We start from the raw sequence: 19,738 nt of genomic DNA, 5'->3' as shown, positions 1-19,738 counted from the left end.
ATTTGATAATATTTTATCAAATCTTCATGTTCAAGACAACTCATTGATCCCAACAAATAATAAAGATAAACTGTTAAAACTTAGGCCTTTGATAAATTACTGTAATGAAATATTTTCTACATCTTACCATGGAACGAGAGAACTAAGTATTGATGAATCGATGATTATTTTTAAAGGTCGTAACTGTATGAAACAATATAATCCTCAAAAACCTATCAAACGCGGATATAAAATATGGTGTTTATCTGACCAAAGGGGATATATAAAAAACTTTAGTATATATCAAGGCAAAGATGAGCAATTATCTGATGAATTTGAGTCATTTGGTTTGGGTGAGCGTGTTGTATTGAATTTGACAAAAAACGAGTGGAATAAAAATAAAAAATTTTTTTTCGACAATTATTTTACTTCATTGCCATTGCTAGAAAAATTAAAAGCGGAAAATTCACTAGCATGTGGGACAATCCGATCAAACCGTAAAGATGTCCCGGAATTATCTGAAGATAAAAAAGCGCCTAGAGGTTCATCAGATTATCGCATTACAAACACTGGTATTGGTGTTTACAAATGGAAAGATACCAAGTATGTTATGTTAGCATCAAATTATCATGGTTCAGAAATAACAACTGTAACAAGAAAGGATAATTGTGGTCGAAAAAAAGATATTCTATGTCCACAAGTTGTACGTGATTATAATTGTTATATGGGTGGTGTAGATCATGCTGATCAACTTAGAACAACTTACGGTGTTAACAGAAAATCAAAAAAGTGGTGGCACCGAATATTTTGGGGTTTATTAGACATTATGTTTGTAAATTCGTATGTGGTATACAAGCAAATACATGGAAGTATTACTTTATTGGATTTTCGTCGTTCAGTCACACAAGGACTTTTGACTTTACGAGAACTTCCTAAATCAAATAAAAGACAATCAACTTCAACACCAAAAAATAAAGGTCCGGCAATAAAGAAGAGGAGAGGAAAAGAATGGTCAGTGTCAAAAGATGTGCGTTTAACCAATCGAGGAATTCATTGGCCAAAATTTGTTGCTAATCGAGGACGTTGTGAAGTTTGTGCTATGAACGGAACTCAATCAAGGCCATATTCAAAATGCTCCCATTGCAATGTATTTTTATGCTGTAACGATAAAAAAAATTGTTTTGCGGACTATCATGATATAGATTGTTCATAACTAGTATAACTAATATGCATATAAAATTATTATAATGTGTTCATAAGCATAATGTAAAATAACTATTTTTTTTTTTAATTATAACATTTTTATTTGACTGATATGGAGTTATGATTTTCTTTTTATTTAACCAACATATAAATCAACACCTATTAATTTCCACGATAAAAAAAACTTTTGGTAACAAAATAATTCATATATAGCATTGACCTAATAATATAACATTTTTTAGACTAAAATACTTAATTTACACTTAGGAGCTATTGAGGTTTTTAATTTATATGTAAGTATTCTAAAAAAAACGTTTATGCTTATTTTTACTAAGAGTAATATTTTTAGAAATAAGAGAAGAACATTTTTTTTTTCTAAAGTCGTAAATAAATTTTGGTATATTCAACATGTTAAAAATTATATGGCAAAATTACTGTTGGTACTTTGAAGTACCAATTAAAAAAATCCTAGATGACCGATGGTACTTCCAAGTACCATGATCCTAACTCAAATTTGAGTAAAAAAAAAAAAAAAAAAACAAAAAAAAATGTCTTATATAGGTCAAATATAACATGTTTATGCAAAAAAAACTTTAAAAAATATTTTAATTCGATGCTTGGTCAACAAAGGGTTAAGTGCGTTAACTACAATAACTGAAGATAAAAGTGAAAATGTTTCAACTTGCTTTGAAGCAAAAGGTTTATTGAAAAGTATAAAAACCTTAAAAACATCATTTATGTCCATATTTTGGGGAGATATATTAGAACGGTTTAATGCATGTAGTAAGAAACTACAGTCAATTCAAATTGATTTGGGTATTGTGGTAGAAATTTACCAGTCGTTGATAGGTTTTGTACATGATATTCGGTGTGATGACATGTTTAATGATTACAAAACTCGAGCAATTGAGAAATGTGGCATTTCAAGTTTGAATACAAATAATAAACGTAAAAAAAAACGTAAAAGGTTTTTTGATGAAGGCAACGGTGAGGAACAAGTCTTTGATGATGAATATGAAAATTTTAAAGTAAACACTTATTTTATGATATTAGACCAGATTAAATCTGATTTAGAAAAAATAAAAATTGCCTATGACAATTTAACTTCAAAGTATAATTTTTTTTATCACTTGTCAGAACTAACACCTGCTGAAGTTAAAAAAAATTCTGAGTCACTGCAAAGTTTATACAAAAGTGATTTAGGATCCTCATTTCCTATAGAATGCGTTCATTTTCAAAGTCATGTTAAAAGCTTAAAAAAACAAAAATGTGTTTTTCCAAAAACAATTTTAGAAATTAGTATTTATATAAGAAATAACAACCTTGTAGAAGTCTATCCATACATAGACATTGCATTGAGAATGATACTCTGTACTCCAGCTACAAATTGTTCAGCTGAACGGTCTTTCTCTACACTAAAGAGAGTTAAGAGCTATTTAAGATCAACAATGAAAGAAGAAAGACTAAATGCATTAGCTGTTCTCAACATTGAATCAGAACTCACAAGAGAATTAGACTACAAAGATATTATAGAAGATTTTCCCAATAAGCAATCTAGAAAAAAATTATTGTAATAATCTATTTATAAATAATCATTGTGGGCCCCCCAGCCACCAAATTTTTTTTTTTTTTGCCTCCCAAATAATATACCTAACGTTATATTATAAAAGAGTCATCTGAGAATCATTTATGATTCATTCGTTATAGAAACTGGAACCATTTGAGTTTTTAATATTGTAGGGCGTTAAAATAAAATGATGGCCAAAGAAAACACAAAAATAATATTAAATCATTTAACCAGTGTATAATAAAATTCACGACATTCTTACATTACATTCGACTTATACGATATGCGGTCGGGTATCGATAACGAATGTTAACGATTAACGTCTAATAGTCGACGACCGTATCGTTCCGCGTACACAAATATATATATATATAATAAACAAAAGATAAAGATATAAAATAGCGTGTGCGTGTTACTAGCAGATACAGACAAAAAAAAACATTGAAATAACAAATATTTGTAGTAATACATGTGATACAGATAATAATATAAAAAAAAAAAAAAACAAATGACAATGACAATTTTCTCTGATCAGATTTATTTAACCCATTTTTTGATACGATCTGGTCCTATAATACCTTCGTACGGGCGTCGCGTGACCTGAAAACCTTCAATGTCACTCACGACATATCTATCCCGATCTAACACTTTTTTAATAACGTACAGTCCTCGAAATTTTGGGATTAGTTTTTTATTTCGTCCGACTGTTACGTCCGTGTTGGTTACCATTACATAATCGTTCTCTTTATAAATAGTTGCCTGTTTATGTTTCGCATCATAATATATCTTATTCGCTTCCTGAGATTTAATAATACGATTCGCTGCCTCCGTCCTCATACTCTCGAAATTAATTACATCCTCAGACACTATGTTATCCAATATTCTACGTATTTCATCATTGACTTCGCCTATTTGATTTATTCCAAATAATAGCATACTTGGACTTTATCCCGTGGACCTGTGTACCGTGTTATTAATGGCGAATTCGGCCTTGTATAAAACTCGATCCCATTTATTTATAGAATCTGTTAGCTTAGGTACGATGGATTTTTTTACGATTTCGACCTGACCGTTTGCCCTGGGGGTGCCCGAGGCTACTAATATCAACTTTACTGATTCACTTTCAACAAATTCCGAAAAAGTTTGTGACGTGAAAGACGTACCCCGATCACTTATTATTCGATGTGGTTTGGAATATGTTCGAAAATAATCACGTAAGTGTTTAATCACTTCGTCAGATTTCGTAGTACGGCACAAATAAAGGCGGATGAATTTTGTGAAGACGTCAATGACAACAAAAATATACTTATTTCTGGAGCCTGTTTTTGCTAATAGACCCAAATGATCGATGTGTATGGTTACGAATGGTTTGTCCCCCTTTGGAATATTAAAAAGTAAACCTTCCTTTTTACCACTGGGAATTGAAAACTCAATACACTTCAAACAATTGGACGGTTTTTATGAGAAGGGGCACAAGTCATTTTTTGTTGGTTTTCAGGAGATGCATAAAACATTCCAAAATTTTTATTTTCTACTTAATCTAAATTTCTTTTTTGTTTATGTTTTATTTATAATTGTCCACGTTTTTTCAACTTCCTTTCATTATAGAAATTACATTATTATTCAGTTATTAATGACTTGTGACCAATTGCACATACAATATTGACTTGTGACCTTTCTCATATACTGACTTGTGCCCTATTGCACATTTAATAAAAAAAAGATATTGACTTGTGTCCTTTTTCATACACTTCAAAATAAAATACTAATTAATATAATACTGCTTACTGATTAATATAAATTAATATTCTCAAAAGTAATAAAATAGACATACAATTATTAATGAAGTATAATTTTATTATTTAAATAATAATGATAACAAAGTAAGTTTTAATAATATTGCACACCTTCTTTGGTGACTAGATACTGATTAAAAAAATATTAAAAATCAATACAAATATTTAATAATATTGTACACCTTCTTTGGTGACTAGATACTGATTAAAAAATAATAAAAATCAATAAAAATATTTAATAATATTGCACACCTTCTTTGGTGACTAGATACTGATTAAAAAATAATAAAAAATCATTAAAAATATTTAATAATATTGCACACCTTCGTTGGTGACTATATACTGTTTAAAAAAATAATAAAAATCAATAAAAATATTTAATAATATTGCACACTATTTTTGGTGACTAAGTATACTGATTAAAAATTAATAAACATCAGTCAGTTTAAATATATAATAATAATAATATTAAACACCATAACAATAAAATATAGCTGTAAGGGTAACTCCATTTAAACGTTACTCATCATCGGATAGTACTGGGTCATTTAAATTTTTCTTTGTTTTTAAATTTTTATAAAACTCATGGAACACATCTGGAATCAGTGGTAGTAGTGATATAAGATCTTTTTTTTTTCAACTGTAATTGGTAGTTCTTCGTCATAGGCCAAAGGTAAGCTACTTACATCACTATTTTTACGGGTCAAATCTAGTTCAAAAAATTCAGCTTCATCTTTTAGTGATGTCTTGTAAAGAACTGTATTCTTTTGGTCTTTAACGTAACTCATCCATTTCACATCACGGAATACAAATTTTTCTCCATTTGTATTTTTTTTTTTTTTGGTACTTGGTTTTTAACAAACTGTTAAAATCATAAAAATTGCTTTGCTTCATATCAATTACATCAAACTTTTCTCTTCCCACCCAGCGAATCATTTGAGTCCAATCATAAGGGTGGTTTATGGGTAAAGGGTATCGTTTGCGTCCTTTTTCAATACGTGCATGATCCTAGTCACACTCCATTCGTGTGTGACCCGGAACTAAAAATTTGTGATCAATTATAGTGACAATATCTTGATGCTCCATAAACCAAAGAACCATTGCCATCATAATACTGTTCTTGTTTTGGCCAGAGCAACAGTCACTATACATGACTACATGGTTAATTTCTGTTGAGAGACATTTTAAATAATTAATAACACAAGAACCAATATCATTCCCTCCCCTCTTTGCAATAGGTTCACTCCATATGAAACATGATGCTGTTGAAGTATTTATATTATGAACAGTTAAATTATATGTCCATAACTGGCGCTTGTAAAATGCAACCGAAGACTCTAAAAGTGGAGTTGGGAGGCACTGCTGGAGATCAAATGATAAAACGCATTTATTGTTAGTAGATGTAGAAGAATCAATTCTTTTTGAAGAATATGCTTCTTCGGCATCATCCTGATGGTTTTTTTTTTCAATGTTTAATTCGTTTCTTTTTTCACATGAACATTTTGATAGTTGCATTTTGATCCTGTCACATTGAGCACAGGTATCTTTTTTTGGATTTTTCACTTTCAACCCTGATAGTTTAAAATGTTTTTCATAAATGCTTCTCCAAACAGGAGTTGGGACAGTTTTTGTATATTCGTTGTAAGCAGCTTGGAGTGTAAAATAAGGAGGTAGATACTTTTTACTGGTAACTTTTCGACAATAATGACTTTCATATGTTGGGAGTTTCTTAATATGATCTTTTACAGCTTGTATGTCCTCAGGGGTTCTTTTATTTTTTGGCTCTGTGTGACCCCTTCTATCAAGTGTCACATTATTAGCAATAGATTCCAATTTTTTATTGCAAACATTGCGCAGAAATTTAGTAGTTTCGCCAAAATTTTTTAAAAAGCAGCCCTTGCAAACCTGAACTAAGAGTTTATTATTATTAGGAATAAAATAATTCATAGTTATATTCCTGTTATTTTGTTTTTCCGGTGTCAATCTATGTTTCCGGTTTACTTTTGTGTTGTGAAAAGTTACTAATCCAGAAATATATGAAGTTCTTCTATTGTGGTTTTTCATTGACCAATATGTAGCAAATAATTTCTCACGTAATTCATCGTCAATTTTTGAATTACATTTTGCTCTACAGTTTGGTAGTTCTTTTGAGCATCTACTTTCAACAGTTTTACCTTTATTAGTGCAATATTTGTTACCAGAATTCCTGTTTGTCTTTATGTAATTTCGATACTGAACAGTCTCACCTTTTATGCTAACTCTGGCTTTCCTGCCAATAACCGGATTAGCCTCTTGTTCATTGTTAGTCAACAATAAAGTGTCTTCTGGGGTGCCAGGAATTTCATTGTTAACCAACAATAATGTATCTTCTGGAGTGCCAGGAATATCATTGTTGATCTGCAGTAAGGACGTATCTTCTGGGGTGCCAGGAATAATACTTATATCGTCCGAATGATTAGAATACTATTCCAACCGGTCTTCACTACTCACAGCCTAAAGTTGAGATTGAATGAAAATTATTATTTGAATAGACAAAAAATACTATTTTAAATAAAAATATAAGCTCTACTGAAATTAAAAAAATGTATTCTTCATAACATTATTGCTATAAAAGTTACAATTTTAATAATTATTAAAATTAATAAAATAAGTTAATCACCTTGGACACAAATGCATGTAATTTCTCATGATTGTTATACTCATATACTAGCTTTTCAGGCTCATTTAGTGAACAATTATTATTATACATATATTCATCTTCAGTTATAACTTCAAAATTATTTCCATTCAAATGTATAATGTTATCTTTTGGTTCCTGAGTTGACTATTTGAACAAGTTTTATAAAAATAATTAGGTACCTAACTACCAAATTCTATAAATTGAACATAATTGTTTTATTTTATAAAGTACTTACTAATTTATTATATACTTCTAACTCATTATTATTTGTATGATTCTGTGAGACATTCACCCATTCCTGTAGAATTCAATTAATTATTTAACTTATAAAATTACATATTCTTAATTCACAATGAATATTATACATTAAAGTAAAATAATAATTAATATTTTATTTCTATGTGTCAATATTAATAGCTATAAGATAGTCAACTATTAGTTGGTTTGTTTATATTTTAATTATCCCCACTGAAGAAACCCATGCGAAAGAGCATGAATTTTTACACTATTATAGATGAAATATAAATAAGTATAATATACTTAAGACTAGTTTAAAACATACCTAATCTATTTAAGTTTATAAAAATAATAACTGATATAGTAAGATATAATAAAATACAATAATTTAAACAAAAAGTAAAAAGAAAAAAAATCTAATAATAGGTACTTGATAACTTAAATAATTAATAGAAGCAATACACAATTTTATTTTAGCAAACTTGTAATTCATATAATATAATATAAATAATTCAGTTATCTATGTCTACAATGACAAGTGTTTTTACTTGTATTACATAAATATTTTTTTAACATAATATAGTATTTTTCTCTATATTTAATAAAGAGCCAATTTTATATTTTTAATTTTAATTATAATATAATAATTCTAGGATTTAGATTGTTAATTACTTGGATTTTCTGCTGTGGAAGACCATTAAAATCTAGTTTCCTTTTTGCAGAGTATTTCAGATTAGTTTTTGAAGCTTTAAATTACATTATTATTCTGAATTAGTTATTGGTATAACAGAACTAATATAGATAGATAATAATATAAAGATACTCACTTGTAACACGAGACAATAAATTTAGTGTTCTTTTAGACATTGTGTTAGCTAATAAAAAAGATTATAAACAATATAAACTAATACAATAACATTATATTAAGAGTTAAAATTTAATATAATATGACTTGTGCCCTTTTGAATAAAAAAAAAATCGTTAATTTTGACTTGTGTCGTATCGCATTTTAAAATACTGTGATAACAAATCCTCGTGCGACCACGACAGTGCTACCATTCGATTGGGCGTAAAATTTCACACAAAATTAACGAAAAAAAAAAATGTCAAAAAATGACTTGTGCCCGTTCTCATAAAAACTGTCCAATTATCGATATAATGTCGCACTTTGGCCTTCATACCAGGAAACCAGTATATACGTGAAATGTTTTCAATTACTTTCGATAATCCTACATGGGCCATGTCGTCGTGGCACGATCGTATAAAATTTGTTACCATAGATTCCAGAACATAGAACCTAACATGCTTATTTTCTTTCCGATAAACTAAACCATTACGTAGTTCGTACAACTTATCATCAGCGTTCTGTAATTTATCTCTAATTTTGACAATATTTTCGTCGGTATTTTTGTCTCGAAAAATGAGTTGAATAAATCGATTAAATACTCGTGGGGAATTTGTTAAACCAAATGGCATTTTTAAGTACTCGTACTGTCCCAATGGAGTAACAAAAGACGTATATTGGACAGATTTTTCATTCATACGTACATAGTGGAAACCGTTCTTTAAATCTAAAGAAGTAAATATTTTTTTTTTTTTTTAATCGATCTAACTGATCGTCAATGAGTGGGGTCGGAAAATTATCCTTAATCGTAATTTTATTTAGCTCTCTGTAATCTACACATAACCTATAACCACCTGATTTCTTACGGACCAACACTATCGGACTACTGTACGGGCTATTGCTTTCTCTGATAATACCTTCAGTTAACAATTCATCAATAATAACTCGTAAATCGCGTTGTTCACTGTAAGACAGACGTCTAGGGCAAAACGTAATTGGTTGTTCGTGTTTTAAAATTATTTTCATATCAAAATCAAAATCCTCGTTACGTAACTCCTATTTGAAGACTAATCGACATCATATAATTCACTAAATATATTCCTCAGTTCTGAATTTAATTTGGGGTTCACATTCAACGCTGTATTATCGTTACTTTTATCGACACAATCATCGTAATCGGTACACAATATTTCTTTAAAATTAATATTGGTTTCGTCCGAATTCCCCGTGTCTAATTTTACTATGTCTATCGTATTATTCTTAAATTCAATTTTAAATCCTTTTTTGCTTAAAAAGTCCCTTCCCAAAATTGCATTCGCTTTCATGGTATAATTAGACACAACATAAAATTTTAAATACATTTCAAAATTATTAATTATTACGTTCGTTTAGAATATACCGAGTATATCCAACCTCGCGCCGTTCATACCACAAAAATGTTTTTTACTCACCGTTTGCGTGGTATATAATATAGTTGGAACTAACTCACTCTTGATTATACTGATTGGACTTCCTGTGTCAACCACAGCGTTGACATTGACGCAGTAAGATTCTGACTCTTCCACTGGAACGTTGTACCTCGTGCGGCGCTGGACACTCATCAGGCGAGTCCTACGCTCGTACAACATCAATGCTCATCAATCCGGCTGACTTTTCCCTTTTTCCGTCATCATTACCTCGCATGAGTACTGGACAAAATCCTCGTTGGTGTGCCGTCGACCCACATTCGTAACACGCTCCCTTTTCACGTTTAGGTTTTGGGCACTGCAGTGACAAATGAGTTTTTGAGCCACAATTGAAACAATATGCACGCGGCGGTGCTGCACCTTTTCCTCCTACGGCCACTTTTACGTCCTCTTTTTTAATTGTCACAGCATTGGTTGGACTCGACGTCACCGATTTTTGTAACATGACTTCTTTAGTACTTGATATTTGCCGAAATCGTACAGAGCGGGACGTATCGAGCAATTCATATTCTACCATGTCACTTAATAAATCGTCTTCGTCCACGTGGTTTCGACCAAACAAGTACATACTCAACTCTTTCGAGTATAAACCTTCTAGTATTTGAATTTTACTTTCGTAAAATGACATACCAATTTGTCGACATAAAAATACCTTTTCGTGGTAGTACTCACGTACGTTCTCGTTGGGTAACTGGACGCGCCGCGACATTTGTTTCCAACGGTCGCCCATCATAACTACGCCGACAAAAGTTTTATGAAACTGTCTTTCAAAATCTGACCAGTGTTCTATCTCTCGGGACGCAAACCAGTGTCGAGCCACACCTTCTAAGTTGGCCCGCACAGATTGGAGTTTGAAATTATCCGGCCAACGATGTAAATTCGCTACGCCGTTTACAGTTTGAATCCAATCGAGAGCTTGCGAGCCCGTACCCAGACCGTTGAATATCGGAATAGACTTGTTCAGGTCAGGAGCAATCGTTATATCATTCGTTGGTCGATTGCTGTTTTGTTGAACTTTAAACAATTCCATTAACATACTGTTTTGTCTTACGAGTGTGTCGACCAAGGTTTGCATCTACCGGATTCACGGGAAAACCTGGCGACGCTGATGAAGATGACGTAGATTCATGGTTTTTATTCATCTCTTCCGTTTTATCGTTCCCTTGAGGTGGATTAACTACTTCCGGCTTATTCTTTGCATTCAATTTATTTTTGTCATTCGTTTCGTTCATTTTGGTACCTTCATTGTTTACTCGCATTCCGTGTTAACACAGGCATTCGTACATCATCCACTCATTCATTCATATCCCACTTCTGAAACTGTAGGGCGTTAAAATAAAATGATTGCCAAAGAAAACACAAAAATAATATTAAATCATTTAACCAGTGTATAATAAAATTCACGACATTCTTACATTACATTCGACTTATACGATACGCGGTCGGGTATCAACTACGGTTGGGACTACTACCTGTCGATAACGAATGTTAACGATTAACGTCTAATAGTCGACGACCGTCGACAGGTCGTTCCGCGTACACAAATACATGTATATAATAAACAAAAGATAAATATATAAAATAGCGTGTGCGTGTTTGGTCGGTCAGACGACGACCAAAACGTGCGCAGCTGTACAATATTATTTAATAAAAATAAAAATTAAAGAAATCACAATATTTACTATTTAGGTTGGTTCTTTATACATTATTGTACTTTTTGTCATTGTAGTTCTTAATTGTATAATATGTGTTAAGTAAAAATTATAATCGAGTGTACAAAATGACAATTTTCAAAAAATTGTCATAATTTTGAATATTTTCACCATTTTCAACTTCACTGTATATACGTTTCGTTTTCATGTTCAAAGGTCCAACAACATCATCGTAAATAGTTGTGAAATGACGAAGCTCAGTAACTAATTTTAAGTGGTCTATTGATGCAAGTTCAGATAATTTTTTCAGTGCAGTACCTGGTAAGCCTTCTTTAACATCCTCAAAATGTTTGGGGAGTAAATATTGCATATCTGTAATTAATATTTTATTATGAGAAAATCTTTCTGTGAAATCATTCTGCAATCGGTCTATTATGCATCTAAACACTTCAACACGATATTTATCTTTCACATTAAGTGGAGTTTCATCTCTACACAGTTCATCGGCAATTCGTTTTTTGATCTAATACGAGGTTGAGGTAATTCACACTCAACAATTACATTTTCAGACAGTTTAAGATCCTCTAAACTATTATTCATTTGTTCTGAAAACTGTTCTGCTTCATTAAAAATATCTTCAAAATTTATTGTAGAAATATGTTTAATCGTTTTTTCAACCATTTCCCAGGCAGACAGTAAATTCAAGTTGGATGATTGTAAATATGTTGAAGTAAGACCAACTGTGGAAAATATGTTTAAAAAAAGGTGAGCAGTTAATATGATTTGGAATTCGCATAGTTTATCCCTCAAAGATATGGCTTCTGAAGAGGTTTTTGAATCAAATGTACCACAGGTCATTATAACATAATCCAGAGCACTGATAACTGTAGCATATAAATTGTCATCTCCTTTAAATTTCCATTTTAAAGCCTTTTCTCTAGACCACCAACGAGTATTACCAATTTTTTGGAGTTTCTTTAACTTAAGATGACCTAAGTGCTATACTGTTCTTGTTTTTTCTTCCATATATCCATACGTTTATATGATTCTGAAAAGAATGTTGACAGCCGATTAAGCAGTCCAGACAAATTTATAGCAGCTATATTTGAACATGTGTCACAAATACATAAATTTAATGTATGAGCATAACACCAAACATATACACTTTTTGGATTTTCTTTTTGTATGTGCGCACGGAGACCATTAGATTCACCACGCATGTTGGCTGCTCCATCAAATGATTCTCCAATTATTTATTTAAAGTCAATACCATGATCATTAAAACATTTTTTAAGAATTTCAAAATAACCCTTTCCAGAAGAATCGTTAACCTTTAAAACTGAAAACAACCGTTCCTTAATTTCACTATTTACCACATATCTAAGAAAAAGCGCTTGATCTTCCGCTCCAATGTCTTGAGTACTATCAACCTGAAAATATAAGAAATTAATGTATAACATGTATAGTGAAAAGACTATAAGTTTATATTTTACTTGAATGCTAAACTGCTTGTCAGCCAATTCAGTTCTAATAATTTTTCTCATACACAAAAGTATTGCATCAATCACCTTGTTTACTGTAGTTTTGGATAGTAAAGTTACTAAGTTTCCTCTTCCTTTGAATATTTTTGACTGACTATCCAGTTTTGTTTTACGCTTTTTGCTTTGGTCAATCGCTAATTTCAAGTATTCGTTTAAAATTGAATCACGACTAGCGGTAAATTTTAGTAGTTCAAGAAAATTCCCATGGTTCAGACTAGGGTAGTTTATATCTAATGTATACAATGCTTCTGATTGAAACTACGTTGAATTCCCCTTGAAACTACTATTACCCTAAATAGTATTTTGCTCTCGATAACTCGATATAAAATGAATCGTTTTTCGTTATCTCGAATAAATTGCTTCACAAAAGCCGGTTTTCAACTACTATTTCTGATGATAAATGGAATTTTGTAGCTGATCATCTTAATTTAGATGACAGAAGTTTTTCATGTGGAAATAGACAACAAGTAATATTAAGCAAAATTTAATGACAGATATTTAAAAAAAAAATAATATATTCAGTCATTTCAATTATTTCAGTATTTTAAGTATTCAAACTATGTATTTTAGGCATTCATATTATTTATTATTCATATACATATCGTATTTCATTTATTTTAAATTTTTTAATAATACTCGATATCTCTAACTTTTTTCTATCCCCCTTGAGATTTTGCATAACGAGAGTTTACTGTATTATTTTATTTATTAGTTGTTAGTAGTTACTGTTATTAGATGTTATTTTTATATGTATATTGTTAATACGTTTGTACTATTTAACTATTAGGCACAAGCCTGTTTATTATAACAAATAAATAAAAAAAAATAGATAAATATTATGCACACAGATGCAACAGAAACATAATATTACATAAAACATTAATAATTTCTAGATACTAAAAATTGTAATAGTTTGACAAACCTTAACAACGGTGGAACTGGTGGAAGCAGAACAATTTATATCTTCTCTGTTTTTAACCTGAACAGATATATTTTCCTAAAAAAAATTTAAAAATATAGTTTAATATAGTTCATAATATAATAATAATAATTTATTAAGGTGGGTACACACCGGAGCATTTAGCCGTAATGTAACAGAGTTCGTGCTCACCTGAATGTTACAATGTTACAATGTTACAACGTTACACGATCAGTGTGTACGATAGAGTCGAGCGCTACCGTGTACCTATTTGGTTGTTCGCCGGTCTATCCATCAGTTATTCACAGTTTGTTCTCGAGTTAGTTCACATCGTGTACAATGTCTTCTGTGAGAAATTTACAAGTCGCTAGCGCATCATTTATTTTAATTCATTCTATTTTAAAAAAACGAAAAAATAAAAAAAAAGTGAAAGAAGATGGTGGCAAACAAATTTAATGAAGTCTAGGGACATATGCAGTGGATCATATTTATTAAATTGTCTTCAGGAACAGGAAATAAGTGGACAGTACAGAAACTTCATTAGAATGTCGTCAATTGATTTTGAATATCTAATAAATTTGATCGGTGAAAAAATCTCCAAAAAAGATACGAATTTCCGAAAAGCCATTCCTGTGAAAGAAAGATTAGCTGTTACGCTACGATTTTTGGCAACTGGTGATTCCTATCAAAGTTTGCAGTACCTGTTTAAAATGTCAAAACAAGTTATTGGACAGATTGTTCCCGAAGTATGCCAAGCAATTGTGGAAGCTTTAAAAGAAAATATACAACTATGCATGTTCTATGAACATTTTGAATTATATACACTTTTTAAAGTTTCGAACATAATTTAAAAACAAATCAAATATAAATAAATTATTCCTGTTTAATAATACAAATAAAAATGATAATACAAGTCCTTTTTTTGCTTATTAATAATAATAATTATTATAATGATAGTAAAATAATAACAAAGAAATAAAATAACAAATGTCAAATACTTATAAAAACAAATAACAATAATATTGATGACTCAAGTCCCTTTTTTGCTTAATATTAATAATAATAATAGGTAATTGTTATTATTATAATGATGGTTTAATAATAAAATATTAAAACAAATACCTAATAATAATAATAATATTGATAATTCGTCCTTCTTATAAAAATATAATAACAATTGTAATTTTAATAATATATAAAAATAATAATATTGACGATTTAAGTCCCTTTTTCTGTTTTTTAACTATTAATTATAATATTAATAAATTTAAAAAAAATAATAATAACAAATGTTAATAAATGTATTTTACACTTATTATAATAAAAAAAAAAAACAATTACATTTTAATCTAACTGCTTAAAATTTTGTTTAATTTTAATTAAGATCATAGGCATTAAGAGTGGGGGAAGTGTTAGTATTATAAGCAGGAGGCGGAGGGCTAGGATTGTATGTAGAAGACGAAGGACTAGGACTGTAAGTAGGAGGTATAGAGTCAGGATTGTATGTAGAAGACGAGGAACTAGGATTGTAAGTAGAAGGTATAGGGCTAGGATTGTAGTTAGAAGACGAAGGACTAGGAATATAAGTAGAAGGTATAGGGCTAGGATTGTAGTTAGAAAGTGACATATGAAGAGGATGGATTTGATTTATATTATTAGCAGGTTAGTTATATTCATAAAACCCCTGGCAAGCTTTAAAAATGATGTTACCGAACTCATGTTGAACAGCATTTCTTGTTTGTGGGGAAAAACTTTGTAGCTTAGTTTCTATGTATTTTCCATACGCACTACATTCCGTTTCTTCTACCGGTTTTGCCGCAGCAGTTAAAATTGAAAATGCCTGGTCAAGCATAATATCATCATCTGTTTTTTTCTTTTTTTTTTGGATGAGATGATGGAGTATTGAAAATCACTGAATCATTTAGGTTTTCAGTGGATTGTAACACATCGACTTCGGGTTCTTTATTCTGATTTTCAATTTCAACTTGTTCTTCGACGACCTTAAGTATACAAAAAAAATTAATTGAATATAAATATTGATTTTATACATATATATCTACTCAGCTGTACAGTGGGTTACAATTGAGTTACTGTAATGGATTGTGTTAAATTTCAATCTAATGATATAATACAATTTTATAAGAAAAACGATTCTGAGCGAAGACGGTCAGTCAGTCTATAATATCTTACTAAGTTTGATGATATTATTGTGAATAATAGTATTTATTAGTATTTAATACAGTTGGTTAAATTCATTTTCCCCAAAAAAATTACATTTGAAAATGTCATTGCGTGTTTATAAAATATAACAATATACTCTAAAAGTTTCATATACCAACAAATAATATTTTTAAATTACAACAAAATAACTAAAATCATTATTCTTGGTTTTAATATGAAATTTTGTCCAAATTTGAATTTAAAATAACAGTAAAAATAACTGCATTTATATATTTTTTAGATTTTTTGGTTACAGTATGAACTATTTATGAAAATCTTTGTTTTAAATTTTCAGCCATTAGTTATAAATACTGAACATTTTATAATTTTTTATTTACAATGATTAATAAATTTCGAGGTTTTGATAAATTTTGTCGAAATTCAAACTTTAAATGCTTATAAAAAAAAAATTGTGACTGCTGATTTTTAATATTTTTCATCTTACTTTGAAACAATATATTAGGAGCCTTCTATTCAATTTTCAAGAATTTTTACCCAACAAATAAACTAATATTTGAACTTCAAACGCAGTGATAATAAATAAAATTTAAACAATAAAAAATTTGAAAAATAAAATTCGAGTACCCATAATTAATATTTTCTTCTAAATTGTGATAATTTTTATACAAATATAATATATTATTATTTAAAAATTTAGATACCTACGACATCTGAAGGCTGGTTAGCTATTTCAGGAGGTTACGAAGATCGTTGGAATTTTCCCCATTGTTTAGGAGCAATGGACGGAAAACATGTAGTCCTACAAGCTCCATTTAATAGTGGAAGTGAGTATTTTAATTACAAAGGAAATTTTAGCATTGTATTATTTGCACTCGTTGATTCCAACTATAACTTCATTTACGTAAATGCCGGATGTCAGGGTAGAATTTCGGATGGCAGAGTTTTCAAAAATTGTGAGTTATATAAAAAAATGGAAAATAACTCGTTGAATATACCAGCCCCAATACCATTACCGGGAAGAGAAATACCACTGCCATATTTTGTACTTGGTGATGAGGCATTTCCACTGAATGAACATGTCATGAAAGTGTTTTCGGGTTTACATCCCAAAGGTTCTGTTAAAAGAAATTTCAACTATCGCTTATGCAGGGCCTGCCGTGTTGTCGGAATTTCATCTTCGGTGTTTCGTGTAATACGTAAGCCTATTGGAACCCGAAAAAGCAGAGGTTATAGTGATGGCTGTAACACACCTCCATAACTTTTTACGGAAAAGTATGAATTCCGTGAACATTTATACCCCGAGTGGCACATTTGACAGAGAAGTTGGTGGACAGATAACTGAAGGAAATTGGAGATCAGAAAACAACAACATGACGTCTTTATTACCAATCCGGAATATGCCTCGTAGATCGGCGTTGGATGTAAAAGAACTTCGAAACGAAATTGCAAATTATTTTGTAAATGAAGGGGTGGTTTCGTGGCAAAGTGACTACGCATAATTTTATTTTATTTTTTTACTAGTACCTACATATAGTGTGTTTTATTAATTTTTATTTATAATTATTATACATATTGATTATACATTTAATAAACATAATACATTCATACATTTATAGTTTTTACTTACAGTATCTAATGTAGGTCGTGGATTGTCCTTATCCATAATAAAGGCAAAATGTTTGAATGCGAACCATGTGCTCTCATAAACTTCGTCTGTTCCTTGTATAAAAATATAATAAAAATATATTATAAATTGCAACTCTATGTAGCTACCCAGAAGAGTTGTCAAATTTATCGAACTTTTTATGTTAATTGTATTTTAAATTAATTATATATTGTTGAATTATAAATGTAAATAATTTGCACGGAGGTAACTACTACAAAGTCAATGTCACAAATTATGAATGAACACGTGCGATTGCGGCGTCCGAATCGCCCGTGTGTTATTAAAAACTAAAATTAATGGAAAATACATTGGGAAAGTATTTTTAATACTAGTTGAGGAACGTTCAAAATTAAACATGCGCGTTCGAACGCGACCAAACGTGCGTCTCATTGCCGTGTGTGAATAAGCCCATATAAAAGTACATTTTTAATTTTAAATACTGTTAAACAATAAAGTTTGATAACGTGTTAATTGTTATTAACATCAAAGTTTCAAAACATTTTAATTTTAAGCAACGATTAACACAAAATGTTATAACGTTTTGATTCTAAATAACGAAAACGAAATATTTTTTCAAATTCAAGCCCTGATTATTTTAATATTTATAAAAATTGTTTTATAATTACCTGTGCCAGTTCTCTGACTATTTTTCATCTTCATTTTTTCTCGTCGAAATGATGCATTAAGGCTGGTTATTTTTTTCCTACATTCATCTGGTGTAATTTTCATTTCTTTGGCCAAATCATCCCACGCATCGGATTTCGCAAATTTGTTGTAATACTTTGGGTCCTTTGGGAACCATAGTACCGGTTTATTTTTGTAGCATTCAATGAGATCTAACACTTTTTCGTTAGTCCAATTCATTTCAAATTAATTGATTTAAATAAAACACTTATTGGTAAAATTTAATTGAGTCAAGTAAAAGTACTGATATGAGGATCAGCGATCAGGGCGATTCGATGCGAGCAACTAGTTTACCGTACACACTAGCGTCGCGTCGTAATGTAACATTCCTTTGATGTTCGTCAAAATACCGACACTCTGGTGGATCGACGGCGTCGCGAGCCGAGCACGTACGAATGTTACAGTAACACCGTACACACTTGAGCATTACAGTTACATTACAGCTAAATGCTCTGGCCTACCCACCTTTAAACATTTTGATAGTTTGACAAACCTTAACAACGGTGGAACTGGTGGAAGCAGAACAATTTATATCTTCACTGTTTTTAACCTGAACAGATATATTTTCCTAAAAAAAATTTAAAAATATAGTTTAATATAGTTCATAATATAATAATAATAATTTATTAAACATTTTGATAGTTTGACAAACCTTAACAACGGTGGAACTGGTGGAAGCGGAACAATTTATATCTTCACTGTTTTCAACCGGAACAGATATATTTTATATAACGGGGGGGGGGGTCTAAGGAGTCCGGACCCTCCTCCCCCCAAATGATTCGTATTTCATACATGTTAAATGTTGTGTTTTTACATGATTAAGAAAAAAAAAATTTTATCATACAATATGACAATACGATTTTGTAAAAAAAAAAACAAAGATTAAGATATCAACATTTTCTATTATTATCATGGCTTTTGTTATCAGTTTGGTACCAAACATGGTTGAAATAGAGAATGGTAAACAAGCCGACCCCGCGTAGCGTATCCCGCCTATGTTCCGGTAACCGTTTTCATAATACGGGTAACTAGTGATGGGCAAATTCCTGGGAATATAATAAGTTTTTAAATATTGATCATAATTTTCAGTTTTAAATTAAACTTATGGCTGTAAATGATCCAAATTACAGTTCTTTACTGATATTATTTTAGTTTGGATTTTTATTATTTAAAAAAATGTTACTGAGTAACCATAATTTCATTTTTTAATTAAAATGTGTACAATGATCACAAAATTAACTATCCAACTTTTATTTTAGGTTAAAAAATAAAAATAAACATACTGAAATACTGAATAACTTTTACTTATACATGTAATGAACA

General features: G+C 30.3%; 2 protein-coding genes across 2 annotated transcripts; both read right to left on the bottom strand.

Moving 5' to 3' along the window:
* Nucleotides 1-11,892: 11,892 nt before the first annotated feature.
* Nucleotides 11,893-14,179, bottom strand: LOC132932562 (zinc finger MYM-type protein 1-like). The gene is made up of 5 exons (XM_060998948.1): nt 14,152-14,179; nt 12,918-13,099; nt 12,734-12,854; nt 12,430-12,667; nt 11,893-12,361 (listed from the first exon to the last, which is right to left on the bottom strand). Exons 1-5 carry the CDS (start codon nt 14,177-14,179, stop codon nt 11,893-11,895), a joined length of 1,038 nt encoding a protein of 345 aa, XP_060854931.1.
* Nucleotides 14,180-15,547: 1,368 nt separating this feature from the next.
* LOC132932561 (uncharacterized) lies at nt 15,548-18,595 on the bottom strand. Its single transcript, XM_060998947.1, has 4 exons — nt 18,358-18,595; nt 17,693-17,784; nt 15,798-15,884; nt 15,548-15,724 (listed from the first exon to the last, which is right to left on the bottom strand). Exons 1-4 carry the CDS (start codon nt 18,593-18,595, stop codon nt 15,548-15,550), a joined length of 594 nt encoding a protein of 197 aa, XP_060854930.1.
* Nucleotides 18,596-19,738: the final 1,143 nt, after the last annotated feature.

This window comes from Metopolophium dirhodum, chromosome 1 (assembly GCF_019925205.1).
Source record: "Metopolophium dirhodum isolate CAU chromosome 1, ASM1992520v1, whole genome shotgun sequence".
NCBI lineage: Eukaryota > Metazoa > Arthropoda > Insecta > Hemiptera > Aphididae > Metopolophium > Metopolophium dirhodum.
This window is presented reverse-complemented; position numbering and strand designations above follow the sequence as displayed.